This window comes from Phocoena sinus, chromosome 2 (assembly GCF_008692025.1).
Source record: "Phocoena sinus isolate mPhoSin1 chromosome 2, mPhoSin1.pri, whole genome shotgun sequence".
Lineage (NCBI taxonomy): Eukaryota > Metazoa > Chordata > Mammalia > Artiodactyla > Phocoenidae > Phocoena > Phocoena sinus.
The window spans coordinates 63,790,165-63,812,804 of NC_045764.1; the positions used below are offsets into that span (position 1 = coordinate 63,790,165).

Here is a 22,640-nt window from a genome sequence, read left to right on the forward strand (position 1 = left end):
TTTAATCACAGTTTCAATTTCAGTGCTTGTGATTGGTCTGTTTATATTTTCTATTTCTTCCTGGTTCAGTCCCAGAAGGCTGTGCATTTCTAAGAATTTGTCCATTTCTTCCAGGTTGTCCATTTTATTGCCGTATAGTTGCTTGTAGTAATCTCTCATGATTGTTTGTATTTCTGCAGTGTCAGTTGTTACTTCTCCTTTTTCATTTCTAATTCTATTGATTTGAGTCTTCTCCCTTTTTTTCTTGATGAGTCTGGCTAATGGTTTATCAATTTTGTTTATCTTCTCAAAGAACCAGCTTTTAGTTTTATTGATCTTTGCTATTGTTTCCTTCATTTCTTTTTCATATATTTCTGATCTGATCTTTATGATTTCTTTCCTTCTGCTAACTTTGGGGGATTTTTTGTTCTTCTTTCTCTAATTGCTTTAAGGGTAAGGTTAGGTTGTTTATTTGAGATTTTTCTTGTTTCTTGAGGTAGGATTGTATTGCTATAAACTTCCCTCTTAGAACTGCTTTTGCTGCATCCTGTAGGTTTTCGGCCGTTGTGTTTTCATTGTCATTTGTTTGTAGGTATTTTTTGATTTCCTCTTTGATTTCTTCAGTAATCCATTGGTTATTTAGTAGCATATTGTTTAGCCTCCATGTGTTTGTATTTTTTACAGTTTATTTTCCTGTAATTGATATCTAGTCTCATAGCATAGTGGTTGGAGAAGATACTTGATATGATTTCAATTTTCTTAAATTTACCAAGGCTTGATTTGTGACCCAAGAAATGATGTATTCTGGGGAATGTTCCATGAGCATTTGAGAAGAACGTATATTCTGTTGTTTTTGGTTGGAATGTCCTATAAATATCAATTAAGTCCATCTTGTTTAATGTATCATTTAAAGCTTGTGTTTCCTTATTTATTTTCATTTTGGTTGATCTGTCCATTGGTGAAAGTGGGGTGTTAAAAGTCCCCTACTATGATTGTGTTACTGTAAATTCCCCCTTTTGTGGCTGTTAGCATTTGCCTTGAGTATTGAGGCTCTCCTATGTTGGGTGCATAAATACTCACAATTTTTATATCTTCTTCTTGGATTGTTCCATTGATCATTATGTAGTGTTCTTCTTTGTCTCTTGTAATAGTCTTTACTTTAAAGTCTATTTTGTCTGATATGAGAATTGCTACTCCAGCTTTCTTTTGATTTCCATTTGCATGGAATGTCTTTTTCCATCCCCTCACTTTCAGTCTGTATGTGTCCCTAGGTCTGAAGTAGGCCTCTTATAGACAGCATATATACGGGTCTTGTTTTTGTATCCATTCAGCCAGTGTATGTCTTTTGGTTGGACCATTTAATCCGTTTACATTTAGGGTAGTTATCGATATATATGTTCCTGTTACCATTTTCTTAATTGTTTTGGATTTGTTATTGTAGGTCTTTTTCTTCTCTTGTATTTCCTGCCTAGAGAAGTTCCTTTAGCATTTGTTGTAAAGCTGGTTTGGTGGTACTGAATTCTCTTAGCTTTTGCTTGTCTGTAAAGGTTTTAATTTTTCCATTGAATCTGAATGAGATCCTTGCTGGGTAGAGTAATCTTGGTTGTAGGTTTTTCCCTTTCATTACTTTAAATGTGTCCTGCCACTCCCTTCTGGCTTGCAGAGCTTCTGCTGAAAGATCAGCTGTTAAACTTACGGGGATTCCCTTGTATGTTATTTGTTGCTTTTCCCTTGCTGCTTTTAATAACTTTTCTTTGTATTTAATTTTTGATAGTGAGATTAATATGTTTCTTGGCATCTTCCTCCTTGGATTTATCCTATATGGGACTCCCTGTGCTTCCTGGACTTGATTATTTCCTTTCCCATATTATGGAAGTTTTGAACTATAATCTCTTCAGATATTTTCTCAGTCCCTTTCTTTTTCTCTTCTTCTTCTGGGACCCCTGTAATTCGAATGTTGGTGCGTTTAATGTTGTTCCAGAGGTATCTGAACCGGTCCTCAATTCATTTCAGTCTTTTTTCTTTATTCTGCTCTGTGGTAGTTATTTCCACTATTTTATCTTCCATGTCACTTATCTCTTCTTCTGCCTCAGTTGTTCTGCTATTGATTCCTTCTAGAGAATTTTTAATTTCATTTTTTGTGTTGTTCTTCATTGTTTGTTTGTTCTTTAGTTCTTCTAGGTCCTTGTTAAATGTTTCTTATATTTTCTCCATTCTATTTCCAAGATTTAGTTCATCTTTACTATCATTACTCTGAATTCTTTTTCTGGTAGACTGCCTATTTCCTCTTCATTTGTTTGGTCTGGTGGGTTTTTACCTTGCTCCTTCATCTGCTGCATATTTTTCTGTCTTCTCATTTTGCTTCACTTAGTGTATTTGGCGTCTCCTTTTCGCAGGCTGCAGGTTCGTAGTTCCTATTGTTTTTGGTGTCTGCCCCCACTGGGTAAGGTTGGTTCAGTGGCTTGTGTAAACTTCCTGGTAGAGGGGACTGGTGCCCGTGTCCTGGTAGCTGGAGCTGAGTTTTGTCTTTCTGGTGGGCAGGGCCACATCTGCTGGTGTGTTCTGGGGTGTCTGTGAACTCATTATGATTTTAGGCAGCCTCTTTGCTAATAGTGGGGTTGTGTTCCTATCTTGCTTGTTGTTTGGCATGGGGTGTCCAGCACTGTAGCTTGCTGGTCGTTGAGTGGAGCTGGGTCTTAGCATTGAGACGGAGATCTCTGGGAGAGCTCTCGCCGATTGATATTATGTGGGGCCAGGAGGTCTCTGGTGATCCAATGTCCTGAACTCGGAACTCGGCTCTCCCACCTCTGAGGCCCAGGCCTGACACCCAGCTGGAGCACCAAGACCCTGTTAGCCACACGGCTCAGAAGAAAAGGGAGAAAAAAAAAGAAAGAAAGAAAAAATAAAATAAAGTTATTAAAATTAAAAAAAATTTTTTAATTATTAAAATAAAAAAGTAATAAAAAAAAAGAAAAGCAGAGAGCAACCAAGCTAGTAAACAAATCCACCAATGATAACAAGCACTAAAAGTTAAACTAAGATAAACATGTACATCAGAAACTAGTCAGTTGTGTACAGCAAACCCCAGGTCTACAGTTGCTCCCAAAGTCCACCGCCTGAATTTTGGGATGATTCATTGTCTATTCAGGTATTCCACAGATGCAGGGTACATCAGGTTGATTATGGAGATTTAATCTGCTGCTCTTGAGGCTGCATGGAGAAATTTCCCTTTCTCTTTGTTTGCACACCTCCCGGGGTTCAGCTTTGGATTTGGCCCTGCCTCTGTGTGTAGGTTGCCCTCTGACGTCTGTTCTTCGTCCAGATGAGGGGCGGTTAAAGTAGCGACTGATTAGGGGGCTGTTGCTCACTCAGACTGGGGGGAGGGAGGGGTACGGAACGTTGGGTGAGGTTGAGGTGGCAGAGGCTGGCGTGACGTTGCAACAGCCTGAGGCATGCCGTGTTTTCTCCTGGATAAGTTGTCCTTGGATCACAGGACCCTGGCAGTGGCGGGCTGCACAGGCTCCCAGGAGGGGAGGTGTGGATAGTGACCTGTACTTGCACACAGGCTTCTTGGTGGCTGCAGCAGCAGCCTTAGTGTTTCATGCCCGTCTTCTGGGGTTCGCACTGATAACCCCAGCTTGCGCCTGTCTCTGAAGCTCGTTTAGGTGGTGCTCTGAATCCCCTCTCCTCTCACACCCCGAAACAATGGTCTCTTGCCTCTTAGGCAGGTCCAGAGTTTTTCCTGGACTCCCTCCTGGCTAGCTGTGGCGCACTAGCCCCCTTCACGCTGTGTTCACACAGGCAACCCCAGTCCTCTCCCTGGGATCTGACCTCCGAAGCCCAAGCCTCAGCTCCCAGCCCCACCCGCCCCGTTAGGTGAGCAGACAAGCCTTTCAGGCTGGTGAGTGCTGGTCGGCACTGATCCTCTGTGCGGGAATCTCTCAGCTTTGCCCTCTGCACCCCTATTGCTGTGCTCTCCTTCTTGGCTCTGAAGCTTCCCCCTCCCCACCCCCTGGTTCCACCAGTGAAGGGGCTTCGTATTGTGTGGAAACCTTTCCTCCTTCATGACTCCCTCCCAGAGGCACAGGTTCTGTCCCTATTCTTTTGTCTCTGTTTTCTCTTTTTTTTTTTGCCCTACCCAGGTACGTGGGGGATTTCTTGCCTTTTGGGAAGTCTGACTTCTTCTGCCAGCATTCAGTAGGTGGTCTGTAGGAGTTGTTCCACATTAGATGTATTTTTGATGTATTTGTGGGGAGGAAGGTGATCTCCACATCTTACTGCTCTGCCATCTTGAAGGTTCTCTCTGCTATTTCTTTCTTTCTTTCTTTTTTTTTTTTTTTTTTTTTTTTTTTGCGGTACGTGGGCCTCTCACTGTTGTGGCCTCTCCCGTTGCGGAGCACAGGCTCCGGACACACAGGCTCAGCGGCCATGGCTCATGGGCCCAGCTGCTCCGCAGCATGTGGGATCTTCCCAGACCGGGGCACGAACCCGTGTCGCCTGCATTGGCAGGTGGTCTCTCAACCACTGCGCCACTAGGGAAGCCCTGCTATTTATTTCTTAATGCTTAATTGAATCTCCTCTAGTTTCCTTTCATTTCAGTGAGAAAAACTCCCTGTAGCATTTTTTATGGGGCCCATCTGTTAGCTCTGAAGTATATTAATTTTTGTTTATCTGGGAATATCCTAATTTCTCCTTTATTTTTGAAGGATAGTTTTGCTGAATATATAATTCTTGATTTTTTTTTCTTTTAGTACTTTGAATGTTTCCTTTCCATGGTTCCTGAAATCATTTGGTAATCTTATATTATGATCCCTTGATGAGGCATTTCTCTCATGGTGCTTTGAAAATTTTTTCGTTGTCTTTCAACAGTTTTAATTTGTCTAGGTGTGAATCTCTTTGAGTTTTTCCCTCCTGGAGTTCATTGAGTTTCTTGGATGTACAGATAGATATTTTTCATCAAATTTGGGGAGTTTCTGGTCATGTTTTTCAAATATTCTTTCTGCTCTTTTCTTTCTTCTCTTTTTGGGGCTCCCATTGTGCATATTTTGGTGTTCTATATTGTGCATGTCTTGGTGTCTGCTTAATAGTGTCCCACAGATCTCTGAGGTTGATAATTTTTCTTCATTCATGGTTGTTTCTCTTCCTCAGACTAACTAGCCTTAACTGACCTTTCTTCAAGTCCACTGATTTCTTCTTCTGCTTGCAAATCTGCTTTTGAGCTCCTCTAGAGAGTTTTTCATTTTAGTTATTATACTTTTCAACTCCAAAATTTCTTTTTTGATTATTTTATAAGTTCTGTATACTTATTGAGAGCTTCTATTTGATGAGACAGCATTCTCATACTTTAGTTCTTTAAACATGTTTTCCTTCAGTTCTTTGAATGTATTTAAAACAGCTGATTAAAAGCCTTATCTAGTAAGTCTAATGTCAGGACCTCCCCAGGAACAGTTATTATTGAATGTTTTTTCTCCTTTGTATGTGGTATACTTTCTTTGTTTGTTTGTTTTAAATAAATAAATACGTTTATTTATTTATTTCTGGCTCCATTGGGTCTTCATTGCTGCGTGCGGGCTTTCTCTAGTTGCGGCCAGCGGGGGCTACTCTTCATTGCAGTGTGCGGGTTTCTCATTGCAGTGGCTTCTCTTGTTGTGGAGCATGAGCTCTAGGCACCCGGGCTTCAGTAGTTTTGGCACACGGGCTTCAGTAGTTGTGGCTCGCAGGCTCTAGAGTGCAGGCTCAGTATTTGCGGTGCATGGGCTTAGTTGCTGCGTGGCATGTGGGATCTTTCCGGCCCAGGGTTTGAACCCGTGTCCCCTGCATTAGCAGGTGGTTGCCTAACCACTGCGTCACCAGGGAAGCCTGTATGTGCTATACTTTCTGATTTCCTTGTGTGACTTGTAAACTTTTGTTGAAAATTGGACATTTTAAGTAATAATTGGACATTTAAAATAATCATGTGGCAGCTCTAGAAATGAGTTCCTCCCCTTCCAGCCTTTGTGGTTGTTACTTTTGTTCCTTGTGTTTGTTTTGTGAATTTTCTGAGCTAATTTGAAGTCTTTGAAAAGTCTTTTTCAAGTGTAGCTATTGAAGTATTTGCTTGTTTAGATTTAATGATTGAGCAGAGTGTTCCTCAAATGGTTGTAAACAGTAAGTCTCCCAGACTTTGCCTCAGGGCTCTCTATGGGTATTGGGCCATGATGTTTAACACCTAGGTAGGCATTTTGTAATTCTGCCTTAGCCTTTACTTCCTCCTTGTGCAGACCTTCCGGGTTAGTGGTAGGTGAGAAGTTAGTGTCTCCTCTTGTCTTTGCTGAGTGGACATGCAACCCTGGGCATGGGCACAGGCTATGCATGCACATGGCCTTTTAGATTCCCAGGAACATATTGGGGCTTTTCAAAGCCTCTGTGGATGTCTCATTTCCCACCTTTTCCCTTTAAGTTTTTTGGTTAGCCTACTGTGTGCCCCAACATTTGTTCATCGCTGCAGGAGGCTGATATGTTCAAAAATTGCCTATAATTGTTTCCTACAAATGTCTCTGGGGCAAAGATTTTCGTACTGGGCTAACTCTGAGTCAGGTCAAATAAGGATAGTTTTGAAAATGGCTCCTTCCAGGGAACAACCAGACAGATCAGATAATCATATTTCTCAGGGAATGAGACTCTGAATGAGCCCCAACCCCATTCTGCCCTCTTTTGGAGGCTGCCAGGCTTTGGGTGTCCACCTCAGTTGTAAGCTGTTGGTATTGAAAGCTACCATGGGTCTGGTAAGCAGGAGGTGGAATAGGGCAAGTTAAAAGGCCATCAAGCTTCAGTTTTTACTGAGATTCAGCTGTTTTTCTTGTGTAAACACTCTCTGGATTGCTGTTTTCTTTTGGTTAATTTCTAGGGTTGATTCTGACATATTTGCCAGTTTTCTAATTGGTTCTGTGGAGAGAATTTTTAGAGGTCTCAAGTTTACTGTATTGCTGCCTTCACCTTTCTCTTTTGTTTCCAGCATACAAAACATTATTTTATTTTGTAGTACTTATTTTTTATTTGGGCCACACTGCACGGCTTGCTGCATCTTAGTTCCCCGACCAGGGATTGAACCTGGGCCACGGCAGTGAAAGCTCTGAGTCCTAACCACTTGACTGCCACTTGAATTCCCCTGTAGTACTTAAATATTGAATTTATCACCTTTGTATTAAAAAAATGAAGCAAAGCTGAAACAGTTTACTAATTAATGTTTTCTTTTTCTTTTTTCTTGTTGAATAATAACCATTAGACCATGTTCATTATAAAGCCATACTTCTTTGTTTCCAACAGGAACTATCATGTATTTTATTACCTCCTGGCAGGAGCAAGTGAAGAAGAGAGATCAGCATTCCATCTTAAACAACCGGAAGAATATCATTATCTCAATCAGGTGGGAGTTCAGGAAAAGCGTTTTGAAATGTAGGACATTATTAAATTTTAGCTCTTGAGGAAAGTTTTTTTTCCTAGTACTTTGTTTCTGAAACCTGGTTGGTAGTGGATATTAACTAGCATTTTCATGTATGCAATCTAAAAATCTATGTGATGCAGTTCTTAAATTTAAAAATTATTATTATTCTTATATGAATTGGAAAAGATTAGTTATATGTGTACCTTTTGCTTTTTGTGAGACTCTTTAAGAGAATAATAAACTGTTTATAGATACTTCCAGTTTAGAAAAATGCTTTACTCTTTCCAAAGTGATTTACCTTTTACAGACCACAGCATGTTAAATTTACTAATGATTCATGCTTGCCCTTGTCAAAGGATTACTGAAACTTTATTTGCATGTTTGAAGTCTAATACATATACCTCTTTGCATGATATTATGATACTGACTTAGAGTATGATTATTTTTGTAACTCAGTGATTATCCTATTAAACATTCAGTATGAAAATTCACTAAAGGAAATGACTTAGAGAAATTGTAACTTACCTTGTAACTCAAAATTCACCCCTAAACTTCCATAATAAGTAGTAATTCTCACAACTTTTCATTGCATTGGTTTCTACAATTTTATTCCTCATACTAACAAAAATTCTAGAACTGGTAATAATGGAATTGGTCTGACAGTAGATCATTTAAATAATAGATTGTTTCCCCTCATTTTTTTGTTTGAGGCAAGATGTAATGTCTATGGAAAGAAATTCCTTTTGGGTAATTTAAAAAATTCTTATGAGGGTTTTGTAAGGAAATTGACACTTTGCTGTGGCTCAGAGATTGTAGTATGTATTTAGGGTTATGAAAGTAACATCTCAGACTTTTTGCAAGATATAGAGCATGCTGTATAACTGATATTTCCTAATTTTGAAACTACATATTTATATAAGCTAATATAACTCTGTATTACTATATTGAGAATTTCAAAATTGTGTTATATATCACACTAGGCATTTTTACTGTATTGAATTTAAGTATATTAAAAAAAATCATTGATTTAGCTTCTGAGTATTTTCCTTTCCTTTCCTGTTTAAACTATTTGCCTTATATATGGGTGATTAAATATTTTCATTTTTAAAAAGTAGTAATTGCCCATAAATGAGCTGATAGTTGTTAGTATTAGAGAAATCTAGAGTTTATTGCATCTCTTTCAGATATTTTTTGTAATCAGTGTCCATACCATACATATTCTTATCATAAGGTCAGTATTCAGAGACTATGGGACTCAGCAGTTACTATATTTCAGAGTAACTGAATAATAGCAAGTATGGATTGGTTATGATAATATATGATCTCCCAGAATCTGAATGTTTACTTAGTTGTTCCTTGTTTTGTGCTGGTATACAAAATAACATTCTTTGGTAACAGCTGTGCTATGTGAGCACTACATCCAAGAGGTGATTAGAGAAGTATAATAATCATTACTTCTACCTAACTAATCTGCCTTACTTTCAGATAACAAAGAAGCCCCTCAGACAGAGCTGGGATGATTATTGCTATGACTCTGAGCCGGTCAGTACAAGTGCCTAAATAAATATTCTGTGTTCCTGTTAAAGGACCCTCACCTTGCTCATTTGCATCTGTCTTGTGACTTAGGAAGAAAATCAGCTAAAATACAAACAAAGAATCTAAGAAAGAAGATAAATCAATGTTTAATTTATTTGAATTGATTTATTTGTATGTGTATGGTTTATTGATTAAAAACCAGTCAATTTACCATTTTTGGATTGTTTTTGCTGTTTAGACTGTATTCAATATTTATTTTTGACCAATAATAAATAGATTGCATTCCTGACTTCAGCATTGTTATGGATCCTTATGAACTATAGGATATTTTTCCTTGAGATTTGTTTGTTTCAATTCTTTTTCAGTAGTTTAGTTACCCACATATTATAAGTAATATTTATTGTTTATTTTAAAAAGTTATATCCTTCCTGTTTTATATGTCAGGTAACAGTCTTTTCACATAATGAATGCATACTTTTTTTTTAATAGCAAGAGAGGCTATAGCCTTTATTTAATTTTCCAAAAATTAAGAATTGAAATTCCTATAAATAAGATTATTTTATGTTTTAAATTGAGAATGATTTAAGGGCATATATGATATAATATAAAATGAGTAGGTAAATTTAGCTTTATTTGTTATATTTTGTAAGAACAAGTTTGTAATTGTAAAAAGAACACAAAAAGCCTTTTTCCTTTACTTCAGTTTGCAATTAGGTCAGATGTGAGAGGCTGAAAACATGCACTCATCTATATTCATTAACTAATGAACTAATTTATTAACCATTCCTCCTGGAAACATAACATGTCTTATTCCTTGCTTTAAATAACCATCACTTTAATTCTTACTGCATGTGATTACAAACTCCTCTAATTGCAAAACTATCAGAGTTGAGAAGGATTAGTAATTATGACATTAACTTTTTCCTTCAGTTTAATTGCATTACCATTTCATAATAAATCAAGTAATTTGCAGTTTCAGATTTAATATTTTGGAAAATAAATTTTAGACACTTAAATTTATAGATACTGATAACTTTTTAATAGAAAAATTTTATGCTGTTTTGTCACTTTTGAGAAGCTTCCATCTTTCGCCTAGTACACCAAGTGACTGTGTGTGCCTCATTGGGAAGTAGGTAGGAGACTGGGAAACTCAAATGGTGAATATAAGACTTGATTGCCTTTACAGAGCTTATAGTGAAATTGTGAACTGGTCTGCTATTGTTTAGACAGTGTAAGTAATGCTTAAGAATTTTGGGGCTCTGAAGTAGATAGACCTGACTTGAATACTAGCTCCATCTACTTACTAGTTTTGAGAACCCAAGCAGGTCACTTATTCTTTTGTTTCCATCACCTATTTAAGGGAATAATAATGGTCTTTAACTTTCATGAGTATTAAATTAGTGCATCTAAAGAGTTTGATAGATTGCTTAATACTGTGTAAGTGCACAGTAAATGTTTCCCCCATCACTGCCACCACTGAAAACATCACTCTCCATCTTTTCCTCTTAGAAGAACTTTGTAACCGTACTATCCTACTCCCTTAACATTACTTTCATCATTACCCTCCCATTTATTACGTTTTCAAATATATTATAGTTAGAACTTTGATTAATTTCTGTTGCTTTTTTTCCCGCAAGGTAATTAATGCAAACAAGCAGTCTATTTGAGGATCTTTTGTTTTATTCTTTCCTCTTAGCTCCTCCTTATAGTATATTTGGGGGCAAACTAAACTTGTTTCACTCTGAGTTATTAGAACTTATGTGACTAGCATTATAGGAAGAGAGGTTATTAAGGAGGGTTCTGCAATTTGTGTTGTATTTTTTAACATACATTATTTGGAATTGTATAAATGATCCCAAGAGAAGTTATGGTGAGAAAATTGCTTTTGATGAGGGACCTGTTGTTGCCCATTGTATGGTGATTTAATTCGTTTTAAGGGTTATCCTATTAATACAAGCTCAAGCAGCTAGTGTTTCATGGGAGATAGCAGAGGACTTAGAACTGGATAGATTTTGGTTTGGCCACCCCTGTTATTTAGGTGACTTATTTAACCTCTGAGTCTATTTTCTTCCCTATAAATGTACGTACAATTAAATATACATATGCATAATTAACTCCTTGTGTTTTGAGGATTTAGAGATTATAAATGGTAAGTGACTCTCATAATGACTGATATGTAGAAGATATTTAGTAAATGCTAATTTCCCTTCTTTAAATGGTAATAATCTATTCAAACAGTTTTACCTTAAAGCCGGTTCTGAATAACTTCAATGTAAACAGTGTCACCTAATTTTTAAAATTTTTCTGAACTAAGCTTTGAATGATTTTAGGGTCCAACTATTAGGCGAGTTTAGTGAGAATTGCCAGAATAAGTCTCAGGATATTGACATTCCACCATGCTGCAGAGGATTAGAACTCATATCTCAGTGAGGCCATGCTTCCATCCTGGTCATTACTGCCTTTATAGGAACCCAACCATTTGTATAGTACCTGCCCTCCCATTTTTCCATGAGGTAGACCTTCTGCAGGAATCCTGATGCAACTTGGGCAGGAATCTTTGAATTCATAATGTTTCCATTCTCCCTATTTTAAGTATTTGTACAACATAGCACTCTTACTGCTATTCACTGTCCAACAGTTTATAAGTTTGTGGTCACTCCCTAAAATACTGCTTTTTTGGCTTTATGCCAGTCCAATATGAAGGTCTCTGCATGCTGCCCAACTTCCTTTGCATATATTTTTCCATTTAAAAACCACTTTAACATCCATATTATGTTTGATCATTATAAAACCCCTGGTTGTAGTTAGTGTGATTACCTTTCACACCAGAAGGAACAGTGGCTCAGAATTTAAGTGACTTCCTCCACGGTGATGAAGCAAGTTAATAGTGTAATTGGGATTCAAATCAGGCTATGTTCTTTATATTCTTTTTTCTTAAATGATCTTCAGCATCTTTACTAATTCTCAAAGTCAATTATTCCTATTTATGTCCTATATTATCAACTGGTAGCTATAAAAAAGTATGATTTTTATAAGCACCATTCTGAGAAATATATACAGCGTAGGAGAAAAATATGTAATTTGACTCTGCTCTTCACTTTCTCTCCCTCATAAATGTTTACTATATGCCAGGCTTATTGTAGGTGCTTATAAATGAGAAAGCAGTCTCATCATCTCATACAAAGGGAAAAAAGGCTGATAGCATGAAAGAACATTTTGGTGTGTTTGTGGGGAGTGTGCAGTGGCATGTTATCAAGTAAGACTAGAGCCTGAGCTAAGTTTGACAAGAGGAATCAACTATTTTCTTTCAGTGGAAAGGGTCCTAACAGTTGTTGGATAGTTTCCTGTCTTATTCTTTGACCCTTACCGTTCCATTGTTTTCTAAATGACCTCCAACAGCCAGTATTTGTATCTTGGTGCCTGAAGGCTTTTCTCAGAACCCTTGTGCTCTTGCATGACCCTCTAGAAGTTCCTAGGAGTTAACAGTTTATCTCTAGAAGTCCTCAACCAATAACTCATGGGAGGTGGTATATAAGTGTTCCCGCTCCTTCACCTGTCTATTTTTTTTTTTTTTTTTGTGGTACGGGGGCCTCTCACTGTTGTGGCCTCTCCCGCCGCGGAGCACAGGCTCAGCGGCCATGGCTCACGGGCCTAGCCGTGGAGCAGCATGTGGGATCTTCCCGGACCGGGGCACGAGCCCATGTCCCCTACATTGGCAGGCGGACTCTCAACCACTGCGCCACCAGGGAAGCCCCACCTGTCTATTTTTTATACTGTTTCCCAGAGATTACTTTGGGATTAAAGTCCAGTTACCCACTGTGGTAGCTACTTTAATATTGTACCCTATTTAGGCTACATTGCCTTCCCTACATTCCGCTAGTACTTGTACTGAATCTTTGTCTCAAGGTCGGCTTCCATAGGAACTCAGATTAAGATAAAGATATTTCTGGTCTGGTAGGTTAGTCCATCCTTACTTTTTCTAATACTGTTGTCATCAGGGAAATACACATTAAGTACAAGCATTTAAAAGTTAATTATGATTTTGGTTTTCACTGAGACCATTTTGTATTTCCGAAGAACAATTTGATTATAGATGACAGCAAGTATAAATGTATTTATATTTTAGTTCTTTATTCAATTTATGTTCTCAATATTTTATACACATTGTTTTATTCATTCTTGGGGTAGATAAGAACAACCGTCAGTTACGAGAATCATTACTGTATCATTGAGTTAACACAAATGGAAGCATAGTTCTTTTTTTCCCCACTGATTTATTATAGAAAACTTTTTACTAAATCATAAAATGAGTGAGCTATTTGTGGTTTTGGGGGGAAGAAAAGCAAGAGCTTTTAAAAAGCTTTACTATAGGTAAAAGAAAAATGTATTAACTTAAAATTTTTTAGTAGGTAGGATGTTGGCATATCTGTAGAAGTATGTCTTAAAATTGCTTACCAAAATTTTATAGTCAGAAAATTAAGTACATGGGTTCTCAGAAAGAACGTTTCTTGAAGTGAATTTAAAAATTTAAACTATCCACGTATACCTTTCCATAGAGAATAAAAATATTTTTAATAGCATTCTAAGACTTAATATTTAATTTAAAATTTTATTATTTACATATATATTCATTAACTCATTCTTACAATGCCTAAAGCAAGTTGTACATGGTAGATACTTGATAAATACTTTTTAAAAAATAAATGAGCACTTTGTTTACTTCTCAAAAAAGAATATCTCATTCAGTCAAATAAATCATTCATTGTATATCTGCTTTAATAATTTCCCACTTTCTTCTTGGCACTGACTTGATATTGGAGAACTGCAGTAAATGAGACAAGTTAATAGTTCATGTGTTCATTGAGTATTTAATACAATATTTCATAGGAAGATAGGCATTAAAAAAGTAAATACATGTGAGGAGGTTTTTGAAAGTGTTAAGTGTAAGGGACTGTGAGAACATATAGTAAAGGGATTTAGAGACTTATTTATTGTTTTAAAGATTTAGATTATGTGTACAGTGTTACCGTTTGACTTTTGGGGGAAGTGAAATGCAAGAGTTGCTCTAGAAGAGTAGTATTTTTTTATTTGGTAGTCCATAACTATTTTTACTGACTCATATCATGTGTGTTCTTTACAGGTTTTTATACTTTCATATATACTTCTTTATTTTGCTGACTGATTACCATGTTTATATTATTAGGAATATAATATTTATGTTATTTCTAATATTGATACAATATAAACCTCTTTGTATTATAAAAGTCTAGTCTCCACTTCTCAACTAAATTGTTGCCTGTTCTAAAATTTATTTTTGTGTCCCAGGATCTAGTTCACCTTGCATATGGGTAGACACTTATTAAATATTTGTTGAATAAATAACATTTGTTTGTGGAATTGAGCTCTCTTAAATGCTTTGGATCTCCAAGACTCTTCAGAACCACTCAAAATCAAACTTTGTATCAGAACATTTTATACATATTGCTAGCTCTTAAGTTACTTTTGAGATCCTTGCTTGGGTGGTTGTGAAAGCGGGAGAAAAGATTACCTACTGGTATTTTGGTAGGTGTGTGTTTAGTGTGCATACTTGTAGTAAGATAAGAGAGCTAATGAATTTGGCAATGTCTAAATATTTCACCAGCTTTAATTTTTATAATAGGTATATTTATCTAAAATTACTATATTTCCACGTGGCTTAGATTACTTTTCAATAGGTAGTCTTGATTTTTCTCCCCCTTTTCTCTTAAAAAAACCAGGATTGCTTCACAGTGGAGGGGGAAGATTTGAGGCATGACTTTGAACGCTTACAACTAGCCATGGAAATGGTAGGATTTCTTCCCAAGACACGAAGACAGTGAGTTTATTTATTGTATTCTTATAGCCTTGATAGAGAATAAATCATGATGTGTGTTTCAAAAATTCCTCTTCTTTGATCCTTTGAAACAATTTTCTGATATTCCTGATCCAGTGCCTGATCCAGTTCCATCTTAAATGTTACTTAGAATTAGAAAATTTATTTTTCTAAAAGACTTGTTTTGAATTGCTTTCTTTTGTCATAAATCTTTGAGAGTCTGTTGAAAGTTGTAGCTCTTCTTCCTGTAAAATGTAATACACAAACATTTGCATATTATTGCAAGGGCTCCTGGTGCCCCCCAAACCTCTCCATGTACCTTACCTAAAAACCGTTGCTTTGTAACACTATTTTATAACTCCTTGCTTTCTATATCATTGATCTTTAATCTTATTAAGACATGCATACATTTCAGTATAACATAATTTTCTATGTATTTCAACTGTAAATTTATGTCTGTAGCATTGTGCTAAATGTATATTTTTCATTGTAAATATAAAAAAGTAGAACTGTAAAAAGGTTGAGATAAGGATGGAGTAAACTATGCTTAAAATAAAGAAGTAAATTATATTTAAAATAAACTACTTTAAAGATGCAAATAACCTTAACCTTATAAGCTTTTTGAGGGCAGGTATTCTTAATTCATATTTATAAATCTTTTAATATTGAATTATAGTATATTCAATTGTTTATAAGACATTTATTGTTGCTGGAGACTATGCATCACATATTTATGTGTGAGAAACATTATTGTGCTGATTATTGAATCCAAAATTCTGAAATAGTGTAATGTGCAACTATATAAACTACTACTAAAAATAGTTTTTTAAAAAATGGCTCATAAGTTTGGTTTTTTTATGTTTTTGGCTTTTAGTAGTTTTTATATTTCAGTTGATACTGAGTTTCCTCTCTAACCCAGAATGTTTTTGTGAAATATTCCTTTAGAATTGACTTGTATTTAGTTTGAGTCGTGTTAATGACTCAATCATTTAAAAATTTTAAATTATTTGAAAAATTACACCTACGAATTAGATGTTGCTTTGGACCTCCGAAAGTACAGCTATTAGGTTCCTAATGCAATATCTTTGTTTTATTTAAAATGCTTCCTAATTTTAGGAAAACACATAGTTAAAATTTCTTAAGTAGAACAGATTTATTCTGAGGAAATAACTGGAGAAGGCACAAAGGTGTGTGTATATATAGATTTCTAGGAAGGGCTTTTAGATGGAGTATTCAACTGTGTTAAATGCCTTTGAGATATCATGTAAGTTAAGGACATAATATATTTTTCTAAGTTACACAGAGGTTCTTGGTAACTTCTATGAGACATTTTACTGGGAGGCAGATGCCAGAATGTGTTAGCAAATAGTGAATGACAAAGTGAAGGCAAGGAGTGTAAGTTAACATTTCAATAAGCTTGTTTATGAAGTGAAGAAGATGTAGGATCTAGGATGGGTTGTTTAAAGTAAAAGAGAAGTGAGATTATTTTGATAGAAAGTTCTTGTCAGGTTCAGGCTAGAGATAGAAAATTGGTATAATAATGTTCCAGAGTAAACTGAGTTCATGAGATGTATAGCACAAGCATAGGGATTAGTTGTTGGCTGGAGGAGGGGCATGTGTTCTTCTGAGACAGGAGGGAAGGACAGTCCAGATACAGATGTTTCTCATTAAGGGCCTGATATTAGATAATGTATCCCAGTGGCCTCATACTGTTTTTTAAAAAGCATTTATAATATGATGGGCAGTATAATATGACATAGGAAAGCATTTAAAAAATATAACTACTAATAAAAAATAACCTAGGTTACTTGGTTAAAATACAGATTCTAAGACCTTTCTTTTACAGATTCTGATGCAGTAGATCTGAAATAGACAGTGTAGGGGAAGGACATTCCAGGCAGGATGAAAAGCGTTTAGAAAGTCCATGGACTTTTGAAACACTATGGCAGGTTCAGACAATAGTAAGAAGTCCCCTTCAAATAGCTATATCTGACAGGTGATATAATTCTGAAAGGGTTATATAAAGCGCTTTGCACAGTGCCCGACATAGTGAACACTCAATAAATTTTAGTTATTTTAGTTATTATTATCCTATTTCTTATTTTTCTGAAGACTAAATGCTTTGTACTGGTTAATTTGCTTGATTAGAATTTTGGAATGAAACAAGCTTAGAGAATGCACATAAGCAAGCTGTAATTTATGGTTTTATCTTCACAGGATTTTCTCTCTTCTCTCAGCAATACTACATTTGGGTAATATCTGTTATAAAAAGAAGACATACCGGGATGACTCCATAGATATATGTAATCCTGAAGTTCTGCCTGTTGTCTCAGAATTATTAGAAGTAAGTGATTACATTCTCAGTTGTCATTTCAAATACTGGGTAACTTTTCAGTTTTTATTTTGTGTAACTATTTTGTAGATATAAATGGGTTAATACTTTTTATTAATAGTGTTACTCCAAAAGTTGGAATTTCTGCTATTGTGTGTTCCAGAATCTTTAGAAGATTTGGGTTTTCTCCCCTGCCTCCCTTTGCCCCAGATATCCATGATTCCTCAATTTGCTGAATAGGATGAGTATTTCACTCTATACTGTATCATGTTCTAGGCCTTTGTAGTTTTTCTCCTTCTATATTTAAGATTTCCTCTCATAATAGAATGTTGGTTAGATTATTTTATTTGAAGATGGGTATCTGGATGAGTGGAGAAAAGGGTACTACTTTTTCTTTCTTCATGGCTGAATGGGAGCCAAAGGTCTTCATCTCCTATGACGTTTCTTCCCACATCAGGGTCCTTATTATTACCTTATTCTTTCTTCCTGGAGTGATGATTTCTCATGTTTTCTGAGCTATCTACTCATCTTAAAAGGGATATGATTTTTGTAGGCCCTCTCCCCTGACAGGAAGTATATGTGTGTATTCTCCCCTGAGTATATTCACATATCTACAAATATTTTTATGTAACCATCTATATCTATATAAAGATAAACATGATCTGCACAGCAAGGGAAACCATAAACAAAGTGAAAAGACAACCTACAGATTGGGAGAAAATATTTCCAAACAATGTAATTTATGAGGGATTAATTTCCAGAATATGCAAACTGTTCATACAGCTCAATATCAAAAAAACAAAACAACCCAGTCAAAAAATGGGCAGAAGACCTAAATAGATACTTCTTCAGAGAAGACATACAGATGGCCAACAGGCACATGAAAAAATGCTCAACGTTGCTAATTATTAGAGAAATGCAAATCAAAACCACAATGACGTATCATCTCATATCGGTCAGAATGGCTGTCATCAAAAATCTGCAAATAGTAAATGCTGGAGAGGGTGTGGAGAATAGGGAACCCTCTTGCACTGTTGGTGGGAATGTAAATTGGTGCAGCTGCGATGGAGAACAGTGTAGAGGTTTCTTAAAAAACTAAAATAAAAATAGAGCTATAATACGATCCAGCAATCCCACTGCTGGGCATGTATCCAGTGAAAACTCTAACTCGAAAAGACGCATGCACCCCAATGTTCATAGCAGCACTATTTACAATAGCCAAGACATGGAAGCAACATAAATGTCCATTGACAGTTGAATGGGTAAAGATGTGATGTGTATACACACACACATACACACACACACACACACACACACATACACATACACACACACACAATGGGATACTACTCAGCCATAAATAAGAATGAAATAATGCCGTTTGCAGCAACATGGATGTACCTTGAGATTATCATACTTAGTGAAGTAAGTCAAACAGAGAAAGACAAATATTGTATGATATCACTTATATGTGGAATCTAAAAATACGATACAAATGAACTTATTTACAAACAGAAATAGACTCACAGACATAGAAAACAAATTTATGGTTACCAAAAGGGAAAGTGGGAGGGAGGGATAAATTAGGAATTTGGGATTAACCAATACATACTGCTATATATAAAATAGATAAACAACAAGGACCTACTGCATAGCACAGGGAACTGTATACAGTATCTTATAATAACCTGCAATGGAAAAGAATCTGAAAAAGAATACATATTTATATATATAGTATATATATATAAATAAAACTGAATCACTTTGCTGTACACCTGAAACATTGTAAGTCAACTATACTTCAGTAAAAAAATAAAAATTAAAAAAAAGATAAACATGAGATTATACTGTTGTTTCTAACATCCATTAGCACATGTATCATTCTAGCCTTCTCCCCTTATCTGTAAACTCACACTCTAACAGTGAGGAAGCTGTCTCCCATCAATCTGCCATTCATTTAGGTATTGAATTCTAGTATACCTGTAAAGCAGTATTAGAATTTTTAACCCATATCCCTGTGGGAAATGACTTTATGGAGTAATGTTACCCCTAGTTTTACAGACTCCATTTATTTCCAGAATTACTTAGGTCAGCACCTTTTTTCCTCCCACCCCCTTCACTGAGGTTGTTCCATATATTTGTCATACAGTTTTCATGTCATGGTCTGTATTCTTTTCCTAAGATTCCCACAACATCTTAAATAATTTTCTAAAAATTTGTATACATTAAGATTCACTCTTTTTGCTATTTGCGTTGTGACAGATGCATAATGTCGTGTATCCTCCACTACATTATCATACAAAATAGTTTCACAGCCCCCAAAATTCCCTGTGCTTCACCTATTCAATCCATCACAGCAAACTACTGATCTTTTTACTAGCTCTGTAGGTTTGCCTTTTCCAGAATATAACATAATTAGAGTCATATAGTATGTAGCCTTTTCAGACTGATTTGTTTCACTTAGCAATATACATTTAAGATTCATCTGTGGCTTTTCCTGGCTTGATAGCTCATTTCTCATTATTGCTGGGTAATAGTCCATGGTGTGGATGTGGTTTATCCATTCATCTGTTGAAGAGCATGTTGATCATTTCCAGTTTTTTGCAATTATTAATAACCTTTTTTTCTGTTAAAATATCACTTATCTTTCAAATCTTGGTTCATATACTACTTCATGGGACTTAACCATATTAAAGGGCCTAAACTGACTCTATCAGCATAGAACATTTGCTTCTCCTTAGCGTAGTTCAGTATTGGCTTTGTAGCATAAAGTTAATTGTTTACCAGTTTGTGTCCATTATAGGGTGGTGGCAATGTTCTTTGAGAGCAATGGATGCCTCTTATTGATCTAACCTTACAGTGTTTATTATTTTGTATATGCCTTGCTGTTGCTTATTAACTTTAATGGAATGAGTTAGCCTGGAAGAAGGGTCAGGAGGGAGTACCTTGAATTGGAACTAGATTCACTCATTGGAAAGAAGTTCCAGGGTGTGGAGTGTGGTATCTGAAAGCTGTAATTTTGAAGGTCATGAGGGTCAGAAAACAGATGTATTTCAGGCAGGCATTTCAGGTGATATTTTAGTCAAACATTTGGTATTGTGGCTAGTGGTCTTTCTTATAAGTTCAGGCATTCAGCAAGTACCAAGGCTTCTGGTCCTAGTGCAGTATTACTTTTTTTGGTGAGAGACTAGTAAGAGGAATTCAGGCAATTTAAAGAGGTATTGGTAAAAAAAGGAGAAATCCAGTTCTGAGAATTGGACTTACCAGTGTCAAAGTTAGAGTAACAACTAAATGTGATTTGATAGCAAATCTCACTTTTGAACTCAAGCTTCTCAAATTCCTTCTTGTTATATATAGTTTGGACTGGTTCTAGGAATGGAGGTTTATTAAGTAGAAAGAAGATAATCTTCAAAGTCAACGAGCTGGAGAAGGTCTGAGAAGACCTACCAGGGTATCCTGCCTATGGTTAGATCTTATTTTTATTTATTATCATTATTTTTTTTTTATTTAAAATTTTTTTTGGCCGCGCGGCTTGTGGGATATGAGTTCCCCGACTGGGGATCGAACCTGGGCCCTCGGCAGTGAGAGCGCAGAGTCCTAACCACTGGACTGCCAGGGAATTCCCATAGTTAGATCTTATTTTTAAATATGATTTTCTCTAATTGATTAACATTGATAATGATAATTGGAACCTTAAGGCTTTCATTGAAATAAGATTGAAAGAGGGGCACAATAACTGGTTTAATTAAAATGTAAACTCTTTAGTAAAGGTTTAATTTAATTTCCCTCCTTCCCAAAGTGATTCAATTCAATAATAAATATAGATTTAGCTTCTAAGAACAAATAATGGTTTAATTTTATTTATTTTTTCCAATTATTTTTTGTAGTTACCTCAGGCAGTAGTGAATGGTTTGCATCTTCTGTGTACTAAATCCTATCTGGGGTAGAGGCTTGTGAAATTATTAAAAGCAAACAAGCTCCAATAGATTAGTTGTATTTAATTGTGGAGCATGTTTCTGTTGTGAAATATTAGAACCATCATCATTACCATAAATTGTTCAATTTTTAGTAGATTTATGTGTTTTGAGTATATTTAACATCTATTGAAACAATATTAAAGAATGAATTTTTAATATACATATCAGTTTCTCAATTAGGTGAATATGAGAAACATTGTAGATTGGATATTGAGCCCATTGCTAATTATTAATATTTTGTATTAATAAAGTGTATTTATTTATTGGCCTCAACACGCACCTTGCAGGATCTTAGTCCCCGACCAGGGATCATATCTTGGCCCCGGCAGTGAAAGTGCCGAGTCCTAACCACTGGGCTGCCAGGGAATTCCCTCAATAAAGTTTATTTTAAAAATTTAAAGTCATATATGCATGATTAAGACTATTCAGAAAATTATAGAGGTAGCTGATTGAAATATGAATTCAGTAATTTTTTTTGGATGTTTATCAAAATACAAGCAAGATTAGTGTGTTTTGTGTGATTGTGTATATGTGTAGATCTGTGTATGACCACTGTCAGGTTTTAGTGTCAGCATTAAATCAGCTCCTTAAAATGAATTGGGTGGTTTTTCATTCTTTAAATTTTTTTTTCTGCATTTAAAAGAGGAATCATGGGCTTCCCTGGTGGCACAGTGGTTGAGAGTCCGCCTGCCGATGCAGGAGACATGGGTTTGTGCCCCGGTCTGGGAGGATCCCACATGCCGCGGAGCGGCTGCACCCATGGGCCATGGCCTCTGGGCCTGCGCGTCCGGAGCCTGTGCTCTGCGATGGGAGAGGCCACAGCGGTGAGAGGCCCGTGTACCACACACACAAAAAAAACGGTAAAAGAAAAAAAAGAGGAATCATTAGCAGAGAATAATATGTTCCTTAAAGATTTGAACAATATCAACCCTGTGACCAATTGTATTTGATGTTCTTCCAGTTAGTTTTGTGTTGACTGATTTCTCAGAATTTTCAAATCTGGCTTGAATTGATTTTGATAATTTATGTTGTTCTAGGAAATAATTTGTTGATTAAATGTTTAAAACTTACTACTTTTGCATTCTTTGTAAATATTTTGTTGATGTTTAAAAATTTTTTTTCTATGGTATTAGCTTTCAGCTTTCAATTTGTGTTTCTTAATTTTTTCTTTTGATATGTGAGATTTGTCTTTCTTATTTACTTTTTATGTATTGATTTCTATTTTAATATATTTTCTTCTTTTTTTCTGTTAAATTATGAAATGTTTTCAGCATACAATATATGTGGAAAACAGCATGATAAATCCCTATGTAGTTGAAACCTCATCCAAGTAATAAAATATTGCCTGTATTTGAAGTCCACTGTGTACTCTGCCCCCAGCAGAAGTAAACACTACTATGAATTTAGTTTTTTTCCAGTTTTTATTAATTGAAATTTTAAATGCAGTCGAAAGCAGAGAGAACCCCAAGTACCCCTCATATAATGAACATAACCCAAGTACCCATTGTTAAGCTTCATCACTTATTAATGTGGCCTCTCTCT

General features: G+C 35.9%; 1 protein-coding gene across 6 annotated transcripts in view; it reads left to right on the forward strand.

Moving 5' to 3' along the window:
* Window positions 1-22,640, forward strand: part of MYO9A (myosin IXA) — a 270,682-nt gene that overhangs the window by 59,137 nt on the left and 188,905 nt on the right. For all 6 annotated transcript variants that reach the window (XM_032622165.1, XM_032622167.1, XM_032622168.1 and 3 more), the window contains exons 5-8: window positions 7,285-7,384; window positions 8,888-8,944; window positions 14,695-14,792; window positions 17,007-17,133. In XM_032622165.1, the coding sequence (XP_032478056.1) occupies window positions 7,285-7,384; window positions 8,888-8,944; window positions 14,695-14,792; window positions 17,007-17,133 (382 nt within the window). The remainder of the gene's footprint in view (window positions 1-7,284; window positions 7,385-8,887; window positions 8,945-14,694; window positions 14,793-17,006; window positions 17,134-22,640) is intronic.